We start from the raw sequence: 17,336 nt of genomic DNA, 5'->3' as shown, positions 1-17,336 counted from the left end.
CAGGCATGTGCCACCACACCTGACTAATTTTGTATTTTTAGTAGAGACGGGGTTTCTCCATGTTGGTCAGGTGGGTCTCGAACTCCTGACCTCAAGTGATCTGCCCGCCTTGGCCTCCGAAAGTGCTGGGATTACAGGCATGAGCCACTGTGCCTAGCTCCCTTTTCCCATTTTTTAAATGGGATTATTCATTTTTTCTTTGTTCAATTGCTTAAGTTCCTTATGGATTCTGGATATTAGACCTTTGTCAGATGCATAGTTTGTGAATATTTTCTCCAATTCTGCAGGTTGTCTGTCTACTTTGTTGATAGTTTCTTTTGCTGTGTAAAAGCTCTTTAATTAGGTCCCACTCTTCAATTTTTGTTTTTGTTGCAATTGCTTTTGAGGACTTAGTCATAAATTCTTTCCCAAGGCCAATGTCCAGAATGGTGATTCCTAGGTTTTCTTCTAGGATTCTTATGGTTTGAGGTCTGACATTTAAATCTTTAATCCTGGCTGAACGAGATGGCTGACACCTGTAATCTCAGCACTTTAGGAGATTGAGCCAGGTGGATGGTTTGAGCTCAGGAGTTCAAGATCAGCCTGGACAACATGGTGAAACCTCATCTCTACCAAAAACCACAAAAAAAATTAGCTAGGCATGGTGGGGCGCACCTGTTGTCCTAGCTCCTTGGGAGGCTGAGGTGGGAGGATCACTGGAACGTAGGAAGTGGAGATTGCAGTGAGACGCGCTGGTACCACTGCACTCCAACCTGGGTGACAGAGCGAGATGCTGTCTCAGAAAAGAAAGAGAGAAGGAAGGAAGGAAGGAAGGAAGGAAGGAAGGAAGGAAGGACAACTTAAATCTTTAATCCATCTTGAGTTAATTTTTGTTTATGGTGAAAGGTAAGGGTCCAGTTTCAATCTTCTGCATACGGCTAGCCAGCTATCCCAGCACCATTTATTGAATAGGAAGTGCTTTCCTATCGGGGGAACCAGCCCCCAGTATTTCAACATAGGTTCTTTTCTATTTTCCCTAAGTGTCAGCCAGTCTGAGAAATAAAGAGAAAGAGTACAAAGAAAGAAATTTTACAGCTCAACCTCCAGGAATGACATCACATATCGGCAGGTTCTGTGATGTCCCTTGAGCCACAAAACCAGCAAGTTTTTATTAGGGATTTCAAAAGGGGAGGGGGGTATGAACAGGGAGTAAGTCACAAAAATCACATGCTTGAAAGGGCAATAAAAGATCACAAGGGCAGAGAGGCAGAGCAAGATCACAAGGCCAGGGTGAAATTAGAATTACTGAGGAGGTTCCATGTCCTCCTGGGCATGCATTGTCATTGATAAACATCTTAACAGGAAACAGGGTTCAAGAGCAGACAACCAGTCTGACTAGAATTCGCCAGGCTGGAATTTCCTAATCCTAGCAAGCCTGAGGGCACTGCCGGAGACCAGGGCATATTTTATCCCTTATCTTCAACAGCTTAAAGCAGACACGCCCAGAGCAGCTGTCCACAGACCTCCCCTGGGAATGCATTCCTTTCCCAGGGTTATTCCTTGCTGGGAAAGGAATTCAGTGATATTTCTCCTATTTGCTTTCTGCAGTAAGAAAAATATGACTCTGTTCTGCTTGGCTCCGCTGGCAGTCAGACCTTATGGTTATCTCCCTTGTTCCCTGAAAATCGCTGTTATCCTGTTCCTTTTCAGGGTGCCCAGATTTCATATTGTTCGAACACACATGTTTTACAAGCAATTTGTACAGATAATGCAATCATCACAGGGTCCTGAGGCTTCATACATCCTCAGCTTACGAAGATGATGGGATTAAGAGATTAAAGTAAAGACAGGCATAGGAAATTATAAGAGTATTGACTGAGGAAGTGATAAATGTCCATGAAATCTTCATAATTTATGTTCAGAGATTGCAGTAAAGACAGACATAAGAAATTATAAAAGTATTAATTTGGGGAACTAATAAATGTCCATGAAATCTTCACAATTTATGTTCTTCTGCCATGGCTTCACCCATTCCCTCTGTTCGGGGTCCCTGACTTGCCGCAACACATTCCCCATTGCCTATTTTTGTCAACTTTGTTGAAGATCAGATGGCTATAGGTGTGTGGCTTTATTTCTGGGCTCTCTATTCTGTTACATTGGCCTATGTGTCTGTTTTTTGTAACAGTACTATGGTGTTTTGGTTACCGTAGCCTTGTAGTACAGTTTGAAGATAAGGTGATGCCTCCAGCTTTGTTCTTTTTGTCCTAGTTCTGTGAAAAATGACTTGGTAGTTTGATGGGAATCTGTAGATTGCTTTAGACAGTGTGGCCATATTAACAGTATTGATTCTTCCAGCCCATCACCACGGAGTGTTTTTCCATTTGTTTGTGTCATCTCTGATTTCTTTTAGCAGTGTTTTGTGGTTCTTCTACAGATCTTTTACCTCCTTGGTTAAAGGTATTCCTAGGTATTTTTTTTGTGGCAATTGTAAATGGGATTGTGTTCTTGATTTGGCTCTTACCTTGAACATTATTGGTGTGTGGCAATGCTCCTGATTTTTGTACATTGATTTTGTTTCCCGAAACTTTACTGAAGTTGTTTATCAGTTCCAGGAGGCTTTTGGTGGAGTTCTAATGCTTTCGGATCTGCATTTTACTTTGTTTGATATCAACATAGCAACCTGAAATTTTATTGTTTCCATTTGCCTGATAAATCCCTCTATTTTGAGCCTTTCTGAACTAATTCATTTTAGATCAATTTCTTACTTTCAGCGTATAGTTTGAGTTTTATTTGTGACCCAAATTTAAAATATTTTTCCTGTAATAAGTTAAGCCCATTCACATTTATTGGTATGGCTAATAGGTTTGACCTCAACTCAGTCATATTACTTCATGTTATAATCATTATGTGTATTGTAATACAATGCTGTGTTTCTTTCTCTACATGATATGTTTTCTTAGTTCTTCTATTTTAAAAATTTCTTTTGGTGTCTAGGGAGGGTTGTACCTTTATTTTAGTGGTTTTTATTTTGTTGTTGTTTTTTGAGATGGAGTCTCGCTGTGTCACCCAGGCTGGAGTGCAGTGGCGCAATCTTAGCTCACTGCAAGCTGCACCTCCCAGGTTCACACCATTCTCCTGCCTCAGCCTCCCAAGTAGCTGGGACTACGGGCGCCTGCCACCATGCCTGGCTAATATTTTGTATTTTTAGTAGAGACAGAGTTTCACTGTGTTAGCCAGGATGGTCTTGATTTCCTGACCTCATGATCCGCCCACCTTGTCCTCCCAAAGTGCTGGGATTACAGGCGTGAGCCACTGTGCTCGCCCTAGTGGTTTCTTTTATAGTCTCCATTATCCCCTGCTTTCCTACTTAACCCTTTAGTATCTGGCCTGTTTCATTGTTGTTTGTTTTGTTTTGAGACAGGGTCTTGCTCTGTCACCCATACCACAGTGCAGTAGCACAATCATAGCTCACTTCAGCCTTGACCTTCTGTGCTCAAGCTATCCTCATACTTCAGCCTCCTGAGTAGCTGGGACCACAGGTGTGAGCTACCACGCTTGGTAAATTTTTGTATTTTTGTAGAGACGGGGTCTCCCTATGTTGCCCAGGCTGGTCTCAAACTCTTGGGCTCAAGCAATCTGCTCACCTCAGCCTCCCAAAGTGCTGGGATTATAGGAGTGAGTCACCATGCTCAGCTCTACTTAATTAATTAATTAATCTATTTATTTATTTTTGAGACAGAGTCTCGTTCTGTCACCCAGGATGGAGTGTAATGGTGCCATCTCTGCTCACTGCAACCTCTGCCTCCCGGGCTCAAGCTATTCTCCTGCCTCAGACTCCTGAGTAGCTGGGATTACAGGAGCCTACCACCATGCCTGGCTATTTTTTGTATTTTTAGTAAAGAAGGTCATCATGTTGGCCAGGCTGTTTTCGAACTCCTGACCTCAAATGATCCACCTGCCTCGGCCTCCCAAAGTGCTGGGATTACAGGCATGAGCCTCCATGCCCATACTCTACTTCATATTTTAACTGTTAAAATATTATTACTTTCCTCCACACTCATCTCCACCTTTTAGTCTTCAACTTACAATAAACTCTATTAAACGTATCAGTCTTTTTTCCTGAAGTCTCCCACCATCTCTTGGTTATATAAAGTTCCTTTTCTAGTAGATTCCTCATGAAGGGCTCAAGGGTATAGAGTTCCTTTTCTAGTAGATTCCTCATGAAGGGCTCAAGGGTATAGAGTTCCTTGAGTTCTCACACATTTAAAACATGAAGGACAGCTTGATCAGATATAAAATTCTTAGTTCACAGCTTTTATTCTATGAGTTTTAAAAAAATACTCCACTTTGGTTGCCTTGCCTGTGTGTTGCTTTTAAGAAGTCTGAGGCCAGGTCGGGCGCGGTGGCTCAAGCCTGTAATCCCAGCACTTTGGGAGGCCAAGATGGGCGGATCACGAAGTCAGGAGATGGAGACCATCCTGGCTAACACGGTGAAACCCCGTCTCTACTAAAAAAATACAAAAAACTAGCCAGGCGAGGTGGCAGCTACTCGGGAGGCTGAGGCAGGAGAATCGCTTGAACCTGGGAGGCGGAGCTTGCATTGAACAAAGATTGCACCACTGCACTCCAGCCTGGGTGACAGAGCCAGACTCTGTCTAAAAAAAAAAATTCCCTTGAATTGCAGTTTTAAATCTTGGTTCTGTTCCATTCTTTTGTTTTTCTTAATCAAAGATTCCATTATGTATCTATATCTTTATATATATATATATGTATCTTTTTATATATTGCTGCTTCTTTGCCTATCTTTTAATTCAACCAGTTTCTGGCCCTTTTTAGTTATTTCGTTCTAATTTTATTTATTTTTAAAAATTTTATTTTCTTTCTTTTACTTCCTTTATTTTCTCTCATTTTTATTCTCTTGGTTATATCCTGCCTTTCTTCAATTTACTTCATTATGCTTTGATTTGACTCTATTTTCTCTTGGGCACCTTCCTCCCCAAGATAATTTTATTTTCTACTTTTTCCTTGCTTAAGGAAGTCCTTTTCCGAGCTTAAGGAAGTCTCTTTTCTTACCGACATTTGTCCATTTATATGTTTTATTTTTGAATTTCTGATTCAAGGTGGTTTTTCAGATGCCCAAACACTTGTTTAAGGCTATTTAGCTGAAGTGTTGTGTTACAGTTTTCTTCTGCTTGGTCCTTGTTTATTTTTTTTAAGGGTGATGGGAATTTTATCAGTTAAGATGCTCTCATCTTCTCAAACGTACAAACAAAGCTAAAAGATGCTCTCTTTTTCTTATAGAAGCAAATGTAGTCAGCTTTCACCTGTTCATTTCAGGATTTGGAGTGATTTGCAAGCTTTCTAGTTCAAAGGCGCCCTCCTCTGTCAGTATTGCACACTAGTTTTTTTTTTTTTTTTTAGAATGCCGTGTGTGTGTGTGTGTGTGTGTGTGTGTGTGTGTGTGTGTGTACATATGTGCTGGGGAGAGGGATGTGGGTCCTCCAACATTTTTGTCCTCTTATCTTGCAGAACTCAAAATTTCACTTTTGCTTCTTTTCCCTTACCCTCCAGTCTGCAAAGGACCCCTTTCCTTCTACCTCCTGTCCCGTAAGTCATGCCTTTCAAAGAATACTGCCTTGAATTGCATGTCCTTAAGTCCCTTCCTTGTAGTAAGTGCTCTGATTTACCTGGGCTTTTTTCCAGTATTTTTACAGTTAGGGTCACTTTCTCTTTTTTTGAGATACGGTCTCTCTCTTTCACTCAGGCTGGAGTGCCGTGGCGCAATCACAGCTAACTGCAACCTCAAACTCTTGGGCTCAAGTAATCCTCCTGCCTCAGCCTCCCTGGTAGCTGGGACTACAGGCATGTGCCACCACACCCGCTATTTAATTTTTTGTAGAGATGGGGGTCTCACTTTGTTGCCCAGGCTGGTCTCGAATTCCTGGGCTCAATTCATCCACCCACATCAGCCTCCCAAAGTGCTGTGATTACAGGCATTAACCACTGTGCGCAGCCGGGGTTACTTTCTCTTTCTGGTGGGATTTTATTTTATTTTATTTATTTATTTATTTATTGAGATGAAGTCTTGCTCTGTCACCCAGCCTGGAGTGCAGTGGTGCGATCTCGTCTTACTGCAACCTCTGCCGTCTCTGTTCAAATGATTCTCCTGCCTCAGCCTCTCGAGTAGCTGGGACTACAGTCGCTCACCACCACGCCTGGCTAATTTTTGTATTTTTAGTAGAGACAGGGTTTCACCATGTTGGCCAGGCTGTTCTTGAACTCCTGACCTCAGGTGATCCACCTACCTCAGCCTCCCAAAGTGCTGGGATTACAGGCGTGAGCCACTGCGCCCGACCTCTGGTAGGATTTTAGATCTATCTTGGGGTTACCACTATTTCCCTTTTCTGCAGTTTTTCTTAGACTACCCTTGTTCTCTGTGAAAACTTGCAGCAAGAGTGTGAGAGACAGCTCGCTGGAGATAGATGTTTATGTATTTAATTTAAAGATAATTTGAAATCTAGGCATTCTGCTTATTCTAGTTGTGCTAAAGGTGTGGGTTTTGGTAGTGTTAGCTTTTTCTTCTTTCCTTCCTTCCTTCCTTCTTTCCTTCCCTCCCTTCCTTCCTTCCTAGGGTGTGTTGGGAAATTTGAATCAATGTAGCCACCTTACCTTGGCTGTCCAGAATTCTGTTTCTTGAATTTTATTCAGTTTATAATGTTTTTGGCTTTAAGTATAAAAGATGCTGGTCTCAGATTGGCTTAGATAGTAGGGAAGTGCATTCCTGTACCTGTAGCAGGAAAACCAATGCAGGCCACCCCAAGGTTGGTGCATCAGGGCTCTGTCTGCAGTGTATGCTGGCTTCATCTTCAGGCGAAATGGCAGCAGCAGTTTCATGACCACAACAAGGGTTGTCTTCAATTGGATTCCCTAGAAGCAGACCCTGATTTGGGGATTCTTGTGCAAGTGATTGATGAAATCCTCTCAGGAGAAATCTACAAGGAAGTGAAGGAAGCACGGGGTATAATAGAAGAAGCAGCTGGTGAAATATGGTTTGAGAAGTCTAGTTCCTGTGGGAAACTCTGGAGCAAGCATGGCACCACCGAATTTGTCCTGGAGGGAGCCAGAACAAGACGGCTTGACTTTTTTTTTTTTTTTTTTTTTTTTTTGAGACAGGGTCTTGCTCTGTCCCCCAGGCTAGAGTGCAGTGGAGCAATCTTAGCTCACTGCAGAGGGCTTGACTTTCATATCTGTGCATCAGTGGTTGATCATAACTGGGACATGCTCCCACTCCTAAACCAACTGCAGTCGGGGTAAGTTCCACCACGATTGGCTTGGACTAGCTGAGATGTACCCCTGGAGCTGGGGCTGTAGTCATCTTCCCCTGAGTCAAGTGAGGAAGGATGGAATTTTAGAACAAAACTGAGGAAGAAGGGAGGGAGTGGATGTCAGGCCAGCAAGCAGCCATGTATGGAAGTACCCGTCTTGTGTCAGGCACTGGGGACATAGCAGTGAACATTTCCAACAAACAGCCTGCACCCTGGGGACTCTCCGCCTGGCCAGAAAGACAGACAATGAAAACTCTGGGTGATTTACGGTTCTGATAAGTGCTGTGAAGACCAAGTGAGAGAAGGGAATAGAGATGTCTCAGAAGGGCTTCTTTATATTAGGCGGTCAGGGAAAGCCTTCCTCATAGTGGTGATAACATTTGAGTTGAGGTTTAAAAAAATAAGGGAAGAAGAGGATTCTGGCAGAAGGAACAGCAGTCCTGAGGCTGAGGTAGGGACAAGTTTGTGGTACTTGAGGAGCAGGACAGGGTTACTGTGGCTGGGATGCAGAGAGAGAGATGTTGGTCGGAGAGGCTGGACCACATGCAGGGGCAGAGATGCGGCCACAGGCTGACAGTCTGTGCAAGCCATGGGTGGTGGTGAGCAGAGGAGTGGCTTGATCATTTACATATTTAAGATATCTTTTTCCAACTCCAGTGGAGAATGAGTTGTAAGGGGGCGAGAATGGAAGCAGGGAGATCAACGAGGAGACTAATGCCATAATCAGGGCCAGAGACCATGACGGTGGCTTGAACCAGAATAGTAGCTGAGTAGCAGGGGAGAAAGAGATATATTTGAGGTTTCCTCAGAGGTGGAGCCAATGAGAGCTGCTAATGGACGAAATGCAAGCTCACCCCAGATCTAGGGATTTCCAATCTCAAAGCCCAATTTCAGGATCAGGTGCAGGGGTCACCCACCCTCGGGCCCGGTCATGGTGTTGCACATCCAGTAGCGGGAAGAGACCAGGGACCCCCTCCCTAGGGCTTTGATTAGCAGGGTGTGTGCACTGCTGTTCAGAGACGAGGAGGCTAGTGGGGGTTGGGGGCAAGCAGGTGACGGGCATGGACAGAAATGAAGAGCTTGCTTTCCGACATGCTAGTTCTGACATGTTGTGAGGCTTCCAGCGTCAGTGTTGAGTGGGCTGGTGGATAAATGAGGGGAGAGAACTGCAGATAGGTGTGAGGGTTCTGGCTGAATAGAATAGGTGGTGTTCAGAGTCCAAGGCTAGAGGAGTTCACCTGGTGGGAGGTGTAGCTGGGGAAGACGAGAGGTCTCAGGACCCCTGGCACAGGCAGTGTTTAGAAGTCAGGGAGGTGAGGAAGATCCAGGGGAAGGGTGTCCCAGAAGCTCCACGAGGACAGCGGTGCAGCAGAGTAGGAGGGAGCCACTGTGCCAAGTCTCTGAGAGTCCAGTGAGATGAGGCAGAGCCTGGAGCAGTCTCAGGGGCAGCAAGAGGAGAGATGAGGATGGGAAGAAGTGAGCACACCAGTTTTTCCATAAAGAAACACAAAGAGATAAAGTCAAGGGAGGGAAGGAAGTCAAGGGGCGGCTTCTAATGTGGGACACACCGGAGTGTGTGGGGACCCCTGGGAGGGCGTGGGAGGGAAGGCAAAGAGACTGAGGTGGCTGAAAAGAGGGGCTCCCATGAAGGGAAGCTTGCTGGGCTCTTCCTGTGAGCAGGGCATGTTTTCTACCCTGGCAGAAGGCAGGGAGATTCCGGGGTGTGGAAATGGGGTCATTTCTGTCCAATGGCTTCTGAGTTCCAGATGAAATTCGATGGACTTCACCCAGTGAGGGAGGGCATGTCTGTGAGTTGGCAGAGAAGGTGAGAAAGACTCTTTTCCAGGTTCCGAGGGAGTGAATGGATTTCTAGGTCAGGTTGAGGGTGTGTTGAAGGTGAGACCAGTCCCCTGCCTGTGAAGTTCTCCAACATCCCGCAGCTCTGGTGCAAGTGTGGGCTCCAGGAAACTGAGATTCCCTTGTGGTGCCATTACCAGGGCTGATGGGACTGTTCAGGGGTGGCAGAGGCGGGAGGGAGGGAGAGATCAATGGAAGAGACCGACTCAAGGAACAGAAAGGGCTGTCCACAAAGGACGGAGACGCCGGCTGGCTCAGATAAGGCCTGAGCAAGCCAGGTGCCGGAACACAGGGGCATAGGCAACACGTGCTAAGGAGTGAGTGAGCGAGTGAGTGAGCGAGCGAGCAAGTGAGTGAAATGGCCTCCAAGGGGTCTGCCTGTGTGAGGACGGGGTAGATGGTGTGCATGCTCACGCCAGGTCTGCTGATTTCCGATCTCGGAGCCCAGTTTCAGGGTGAAGTGCAGGGGTCACCTACCCTCAGGCCCAGTCATGGTCTTGCACATCCTGAGTTCTCAGCACCTTCCAGGTGCTGCTGTGATTGCTCAGTGAAAGCAAAGGAGCTCAGTGGCAGGCATCTTTCACTGAGCCATGGGGCAGCGGGCGGGGGAGGTGCAGGCAGTGAGTGGCAGTTCTCTGAGGCTTCCAGGCCCAGGACTTCCTACACCCCGTCACACTGCTTTGGGGCCTGCCTTGGCTCCCAGAGACTGACAACAGAAAATGGGGACAAGGGGCAGAAAATGGGGGACAGAAAATGGGGACCAGGGGCAGAAAATGGGGGACAGAAAATGGGGACAAGGGGCATGAAAGAAGCAGGGGAGGCACACTTGGATGTTAGTGGCTCAGGGCCGGGCAGGGATGTGCTCATGAATCCAGAAGGGAAGCCCTAAATGCGTGTCCCCAGGTCCATGCCAGAGGAGAGCCTGGCCCCCGGCTGGGGTTCACAGGGTGTGGAGCCCCTGATTCCCCCATCTCTCATCTCCATGGGCAGGGTTCTAGAGCACCTCAGCAGTCTCGCCAGAGAAGTGAGCCTGGACTATGAGCGCAGCATGAACAAAATCAACTTTGACCACATTGTCTCTTCCAAGCCCCAGACCTTCTCCTACGTGACCCTCCCCAAGAAGGAGGAGGAGCAGGTGCCTGAGCAAGGTGAGGGTCACTGGACCAAGACGGGCCCCATGGCCATCCACCTGGCCAGAGCCCCCTCCCACCTTCCCCTCCAGGATCATCTGCCCTGCCACTGTGGACATCATCAGCCCGACACTCCCTGCACGTCCCCTGTCCCCAGCACTTGTCTCACTTCTCCCTGCTGCCTGGAGGGCTCTGGATGGGGGGAAGGGGAAGAAGGCTGTTTTTGAACATATTAGTGGGAATAGCACAGAAGTTGCAAGGTGAATGTGTACTAGGAAATGATGCTGCAGCAGTAGATGGAAGGGGCTCTGCTGATCTGACCTAGAGGATAGTCCTTCTTCCTCCAGTAGCAAGAGAGGAGACTGAGTCTCAGAGCAGGACCCCGGGGCCCGAGAACCCTCCTTGCTTTCAACTCACCTGCCAACCTTCCTAGACTTAGCTTCCTACTTGTCATGTACTCAGGACGCAGGCTGGGGTATGGACAGTGGGCATTCCGAGAGGTCCTGGTACCCACCCTTTCCTTCCTTGGTGCCCCAGGGCAGGCTGTGGACAGACCTTGAGCTTGTGTGCAGCACGGGCAGGAGTGGATGAGGAGAGGGTTCTCAGTTCTCATCTACTTCTCAGAGGAGCCTGTGACTAGGGGGTCCTGGAAGGAATTCTTTTACCCATCTCAGAGTAGGCACCTCACTGAAAAGCTGCAGCGCCACTCCGGCAAACTAAGGAAAGGCGGGGCTCTGGGAACTCCAGTCACTCTTCAGGGAGAAGGCAGGAGTCACAGCCCTCCATCAAGCACCCTGTGAATCTGTCCTGTCCCCTGGTTTGGCCAGGTAGGGTCTGATCCTGGCCCTTGGCCCCTACCCCTACAGGGCTGGTGAGTGTCCCCAAGTACCACTTCCGGGAGCAGAAGGAGGACTTCACTTTCGTGTCCCTGCTCACACGGCCAGAGGTCATCACGGCCCTCAGCAAGGTGAGGGCCGAGTGCAACAAGGTGACCACCATGTCCCTGTTCCACTCGAACCTCTCCAAGTACAGCCGACTGGAGGAGTTTGAGCAGATCCAGTCACAGACCTTCTCCCAGGTTTGTGGGCATCAAGGGCACAGAGGGGCAAGCGCAGGGCAGACCCTTGGAGCTGGCAGGCACAGTTCTGAGCCGCAGCAGAAGGCTAGGGTCAATGGGCCACGTGGTGAGGCTGGGAGCCCCTGCTTTTCTGAAAACCTAGCCTCAGCCTCTTCCTAGACCTTATTGGAGGCCTTATCGGAGGCTCTCTTGGAGAGAAGGGAAAACCAGGGCAGGCTTTCTTTCCAAACCTTTTCCATCCCAACTCTGGTTGCCTCTGAAGCAGATCCCTTGTCTTAGAAGGGGGAGCAGGAACCTCAGGCACCCCCATGTTGACCTGTGGATTAGGGTATGAGGGAGGTGGGGGTGCACCCCCTCCGCACTCCACTCTGTCTCTGTCTGTGTCTCTGCCTCATTCTCTGTGTCTTTCCCTCTCGGCCCATTTTAGTCTTGTTCTCTGTCTCTCTGCTTCTCTCATCTCATTCTCTGGGTCTCTGTCTCTCTCTCATGCCTGGAGGGAAAGTCCCACTTCTGCTGCCCTGTCCTCCCTCCGTCCCTCCTTTCTTCCCTCCTTCCCCGCCCAGCAGCCCTGAGCCCCCAGGGTCACATGAGGCTGTTGGTTGGCAGGGTTTGGCAATAAGTTGGGGTAGGGGACATCCCTCTGCAGTCAGATGAGCCCTGAGCCACCCCAAGCGCCCTGGTGGTAGAGTCCTTAAGTGCAGCTATAGGTGGTGGGTCCCCAGGGTGGCCATGTGATGATGCCTGTGGCCACTCCAGGTGCAGATGTTCCTCAAGGACAGCTGGATCAGCTCGCTGAAGGTGGCCATGCGCAGCAGCCTGCGTGACATGAGCAAGGGCTGGTACAACCTCTACGAGACCAACTGGGAAGTGTACCTCATGTCCAAGCTGCGCAAGCTGATGGAGCTGGTGAAGTACATGCTGCAGGACACGCTGCGCTTCCTGGTGCAGGACTCACTTGCCAGCTTCTCACAGTTCATCAGTGACGCCTGCTGCAGCGTACTTAACTGCACCGATGACATGGTCTGGGGTGACGACTTAATTAACAGCCCCTACAGGTGGGGCCCAGCTGGGCGGAGGCACCTCTTGACACCAGAACTGTTCCTTGCTAGGCCCCTGTGGTTGGGATGGAGCAGGCTCGAGGACCAGGGCCAGGGTGCCCATCCGTGCCAGGTCCCAGGCATTAGGGAGAGCCAGAGCTGAGCTCCCTGCAGTCTGCTGGACAATGTCCCACCAACCCTGGCTTGCATTGCTTCTGGTGACCTTCATTTACTCGATCATTGAGTTACTCAGTGCAGAAATATTCTTTGAGCACTTGCCGTGAACCAGGCATGGTTCTAGGGGAACAAGAGAGGCCCAGTCCCTGGTCTCATGGGAAAGACAGGCAGCAAGCAGATAAATAAATACACACAGTCATTGCCGGTTTTGGCAGGGGCCATGGTGGACACTGGGGTGGGCCTTTGCCAGGGGGTCAGGCATCTGTGCCAAGACCTGAGATATTAAGAAGAAACAAGTTGTGAGGTGATGCAAGGTGGAGGCAGGTACAGGCGGAGAGATCAGCATGGGCGGAGGCACCAAGGGGAGGATGAGCCTGGCACAGTTGAGGAAGGAAAGGCTGGCCAGTGTGGCTGGAATCGGTGAGGGGAGGGAGGGCTGCTCAGGATGGAGTGGGAGAGCTCGCAGGGACCAGGCCAGATCTCACGGGGCCTCCTGAAGTCTGAGCTGGGGGCTGGATTTATTCTAAGTACAGTTAGAAACCATCAGAGGGACCTAGCTGGGATCTAGGCTTGGTTCTTGCTTCGTAACGGAGATGCGAAGCCAAGGAAGATGGGCTCCCAGGGAGAGTGTGGGGGCCACAATGCCTAGGCCCTGGCAACCTCAGCACAGGGGTTGGGAGCCTCCCTCTCTTGTGGCGCTTGTGGACCTCGGGGCATGTTAGGAGCAGAGGAACCTGTTTGGTTGGCCTGGGTCTTCCTGTCTGATAACCTGGAGGTGTCTGGGAGGAAGGAGAAGGCAAGTATTGTGCATGAAGAGGCTTGAGAGTCATAGCGCTGGCAAGAAGGACAGAGGGCCGCCCCTGCACGCAGGCCTCCTAGGCCTTTGCCCACAGTCAACCCGCTATTGCCTGCAGGCCCCGGAAGAATCCCCTGTTCATTGTGGACCTGGTGCTGGACAGCTCCGGGGTGCACTATAGCACCCCACTGGAGCAGTTTGAGACATCTCTGCTGAACCTCTTTGACAAGGGCATCCTGGCCACCCATGCTGTGCCCCAGCTGGAGAAGGTACATGCTGCAGCCTGAGCAGGCCCCATGCACCTGCTGCCCTGGCTGCTGATGGCTCCCTGAGCTCGGGGTACTGCCGCAGTTCAACTGTATCACAGGCCTCCTGTCGGGCAGGCAGCACGCTCAGCCCTGTAACTCTCAAGTATCCCATTTAATGCTCATCACAAGCTGCACTGTGACCTATTAACCCTCGCATTCTGTAGGTGGGGCTTGGAGAAGTGTAATAGCCTAAGATTGTGTAGCTGCTAGTGTCAGATTTTGTAGGTGAGGCTTGGAGAAGTGTAATAGTTAACCTAAGTTTGCATAGCTGCCAAGTGTCGGAACTGCGATCTGAACCCTGGGCTTGCTGGACCTCTGCTGCTACAGCCAGATCTGATGCAGACCCCATGCTCTTGATCCCACCCAGCTCTTGGCCTCTCTCTTCATCTCCAGAGGTGGACACGGGCTGGCTTCCACATTCAGACCCTCTGCCCAAAGTCCCCACCAGTCACTGCCACTGCACACACACCCAGCTGCACACAGCCCACTTCCAGGCCCAAGAGCCCCTGTAACCCTAGCCCTTCTTGTCTCCCTTGCTAGTCAGTCAGAGCCTTCATCACCCAGTTGTCTTTTCTGCACCTTCCCTTGGTCCTGGGCTGAGTCAGGCCCAGGCAGAGTCATGCCCAGGCAGAGGAAGATGCTGCCCCTTGGTAGGCCTCACAGGGGCTTCTGGCCTTGTAAAGAGACAGCACAGCAAACTCCCTCCTCCCCCTGCATCCCTGCTCTCTGTGTTTGGCACCCTGCTGCCCACTAGGCTTCAGGCCACATCCTGCCCCTGCTTGCTCCTCGGGAGGACTCCCCATCTCCCCTCTGCCCATTCACCCCCTGGCTCATCCAGGTCTGCCCTGCCCCATGCCTTCCCTCCGCAGCTGGTGATGGAGGACATCTTCATCAGCGGTGACCCCCTGCTGGAGTCAGTGGGCCTTCATGAGCCACTGGTGGAAGAGCTACGGGCCACCATTGCCAGTGCTGTGTCCAAGGCCATGATCCCACTGCAGGCCTATGCCAAGGAGTACCGAAAATACCTGGAGCTGAACAACAATGACATTGCCTCCTTCCTCAAGTGCGTACGTGTGCCCATGCGCGCTGGAGCGTGTCCGTGTGTCTGTGCATGTGTATCCCCTGCCCACTCTGCTCACCGTCCTCTGCCCCCTCCCGTGTGCTTGCTGTCCTCAGAGCCTACCAGACGCAGGGCCTGTTGGCCCAGGAGGTGCGGGAGGTGGTGCTCACCCACTTGCAGGAGAAGGAGATCCTGGACAGCTCACTGCCCAGCAGCATCATCATTGGGCCTTTCTACATCAACACTGACAACGTCAAGCAGAGCCTGTCCAAGAAGCGCAAGGCCCTGGCCACTTCCATGCTGGACATCCTTGCCAAGAACCTGCACAAGGAAGTGGACAGCGTAAGTGCCCACCTGCCCCGCCTCAGTGACCACAGCAGCACACACGGACCCTCACATACACGGCAGTATGTCCCCAGGCAGGGTCTGGGGTGTCTGCGGACGCCCAGGCCAAGGGAAGGAGCTGGAAATCACCCTGCCCCATCCCTGCCTGTCTGCGGGGAGTTGTCCCATATGGGAGGTCCTAGGAAATGGGGATTTCCACCTCCTTCCCCAGATTTGTAGAGGCCTGGGAAGCCTCACGAAGGAAACAAGCCCTTGACGGACTTGTTTCATGGAGCTAGGGGATTCGAGCACAGGCCTCAGAAGCCCTGTGTGTGTTGATACGGCTGGAGGAGGCTGAGAGGGTGAGGTGTGCCGAGTCACGCCCTTGCCCCACTGACAGTCCTCAGCAACCCAGGGAGCCCACCAACAGCACCCCTCTTGGAAAACGTTTGGGGGAGGGGACAGTTACCTGTTGGGAGATGCGGGAGACCGGGGAGGAGGAGCAGGCGAGGGAAGGCAAGGGAGCAGCACACTGCCCTCCCCAGCGCCTCCTCCCACTGCCAGATCTGCGATGAGTTCCGCAGCATCAGCCGCAAGATCTATGAGAAACCCAACAGCATTGAGGAGTTGGCTGAGCTGCGAGAGTGGATGAAGGGCATCCCGGAGAGGCTGGTGGGCCTGGAGGTGAGACAGGCACACGGGCACTGGGGCCAGGGAGGCACAGGGCTGGTGTTAAGAGTCCGAGGGCTGGGTCAGGCACGGACTGGGAGGTCAGGACCCAGGAGGCTGAGGGTGAGGTAGTTGGACAGAGGACAGATGGGGTTTAGGGGGTTGTGAGCCGGGGCTTCAGAGCTCTGCTGTCTGGGGGTCGGGGGATGGAAGCTGGAGGTGTGGTGGCCATGGCTGTTGGAACCCTGAGCCTGATGCTGCCCTTGCACCCTGGGCCTCCTCTCCCGGCCCAGGCCTCCCGATCAGAAAGAGAGCAGCCCCTCTCTAGCACCCGTCTCTCTGGGGAGCCAGGTTCCGATTACCCACCCCTCCCTGGCACACGTGCAGTCTCATTACCACCTGTCTGTGCAGGAGCGGATTGTGAAGGTCATGGATGACTACCAGGTCATGGATGAATTCCTCTACAACCTCAGCTCAGATGACTTCAATGACAAGTGAGTGGGAGCTTGACCCCCATGCCAGGTGCGGGTTGGAACGTGAGGGGAGCTGCTGAGCTGCAGAGGCTCCCAAAGGCCCCGGCTGCCACAGTCTGTACAGTCTCCCCAGAAACGCCCCACTGAGATTCCAGAGGCCAGGGCTCCACACATGGGCCGAGAGCAGCCAGGGCCAGGTGGCCAGTGGGGCAGAGGGAATTCATTTGGGCCTCTTGGCCTCAGTGGCTCCCCAACCCTGTCTCTGTCCTGTCAGTGGCCTGGCACACATTTTGCTTGTTTATTTTTTGAGACAGGGTTTTGCTCTGTCACGCAGGCTGGAGTGCAGTGGCACGATCTCAGCTCATTGTGACCTCTGCCTCCCGGGTTCAAGTGATTCTCCCTGCCTCAGCCTCCTGAGTAGCTGGGATTACAGGTGCCCACCACCAAGCCCGGCTAATTTTTGTATTTTCAGTAGAGACGGGGTTTCATCACGTTGGCCAGGCCGGTCTTGAATTCCTGACCTCAGGTGATCTGCCTGCCTTGCCCTCCCAAACTGCTAGGATTACAGGCGTGAGCCACCGCGCCCAGCCTGACACACGTATTTTACTGTGGACCTAGGGTTTCCTGTTTGTGGCTGGTGCCCTTTGGGGTTCTTGGGAGCACCGAGAGAGGCAAAGCTCAGCCTGGTGGGCAGTCCCTGGAGAGGGGCATTTGTCCCCACCCAAGTCAAAAGCCTTGTGGGAAACAGCCTTAGGTGCCCTTTTCCAACCAAGCCATACTGAGGCCGCCAGAGACCCCACACCCATTGCTGCCTCACAGGTGTTGGGGGAGTCAGGACCGTCAGGGCCCTGCCCAGGAGAGGGAGACACTGGCAGACAGGGGACCCGGATGCTCAGGGGGATCTCCCCCAGGGTCAGCATCCCTAGGCCGGCTGCAGATGGAATCCCCACATCCCACAGATCCCCTATGTCAGCTGGGCAAAGGGAGTTGGTCTGACCTGAAGGCAGCTGGCCTGAGGGCCCTGGCTAGAAACTGTGGCTTTGCCTCCTCTGAGGAAAGGCCCCTCTGGCCCTTGAGGCTTAAGAGGGGAACTCAGCCTCACTCCTCTCACTTCCCCTTGGTC

The 17,336-nt window shown here is 51.1% G+C and overlaps 1 protein-coding gene across 1 annotated transcript in view; it reads left to right on the top strand.

Annotated features, from left to right (window-relative positions):
• DNAH1 (dynein, axonemal, heavy chain 1) overlaps positions 1-17,336 on the top strand; it is an 86,566-nt gene that overhangs the window by 20,461 nt on the left and 48,769 nt on the right. The window contains exons 10-17 of the mRNA XM_011986225.1: positions 10,152-10,309; positions 11,158-11,369; positions 12,126-12,424; positions 13,498-13,648; positions 14,557-14,750; positions 14,864-15,089; positions 15,636-15,755; positions 16,152-16,234. Coding sequence (XP_011841615.1) covers positions 10,152-10,309; positions 11,158-11,369; positions 12,126-12,424; positions 13,498-13,648; positions 14,557-14,750; positions 14,864-15,089; positions 15,636-15,755; positions 16,152-16,234 — 1,443 coding nt within the window. The remainder of the gene's footprint in view (positions 1-10,151; positions 10,310-11,157; positions 11,370-12,125; positions 12,425-13,497; positions 13,649-14,556; positions 14,751-14,863; positions 15,090-15,635; positions 15,756-16,151; positions 16,235-17,336) is intronic.

This window comes from Mandrillus leucophaeus, unplaced genomic scaffold (assembly GCF_000951045.1).
Source record: "Mandrillus leucophaeus isolate KB7577 unplaced genomic scaffold, Mleu.le_1.0 Scaffold296, whole genome shotgun sequence".
NCBI lineage: Eukaryota > Metazoa > Chordata > Mammalia > Primates > Cercopithecidae > Mandrillus > Mandrillus leucophaeus.
The sequence above is the reverse complement of the archived record's forward strand: the minus strand, read 5'-3'. Positions and strand labels throughout refer to the sequence as shown.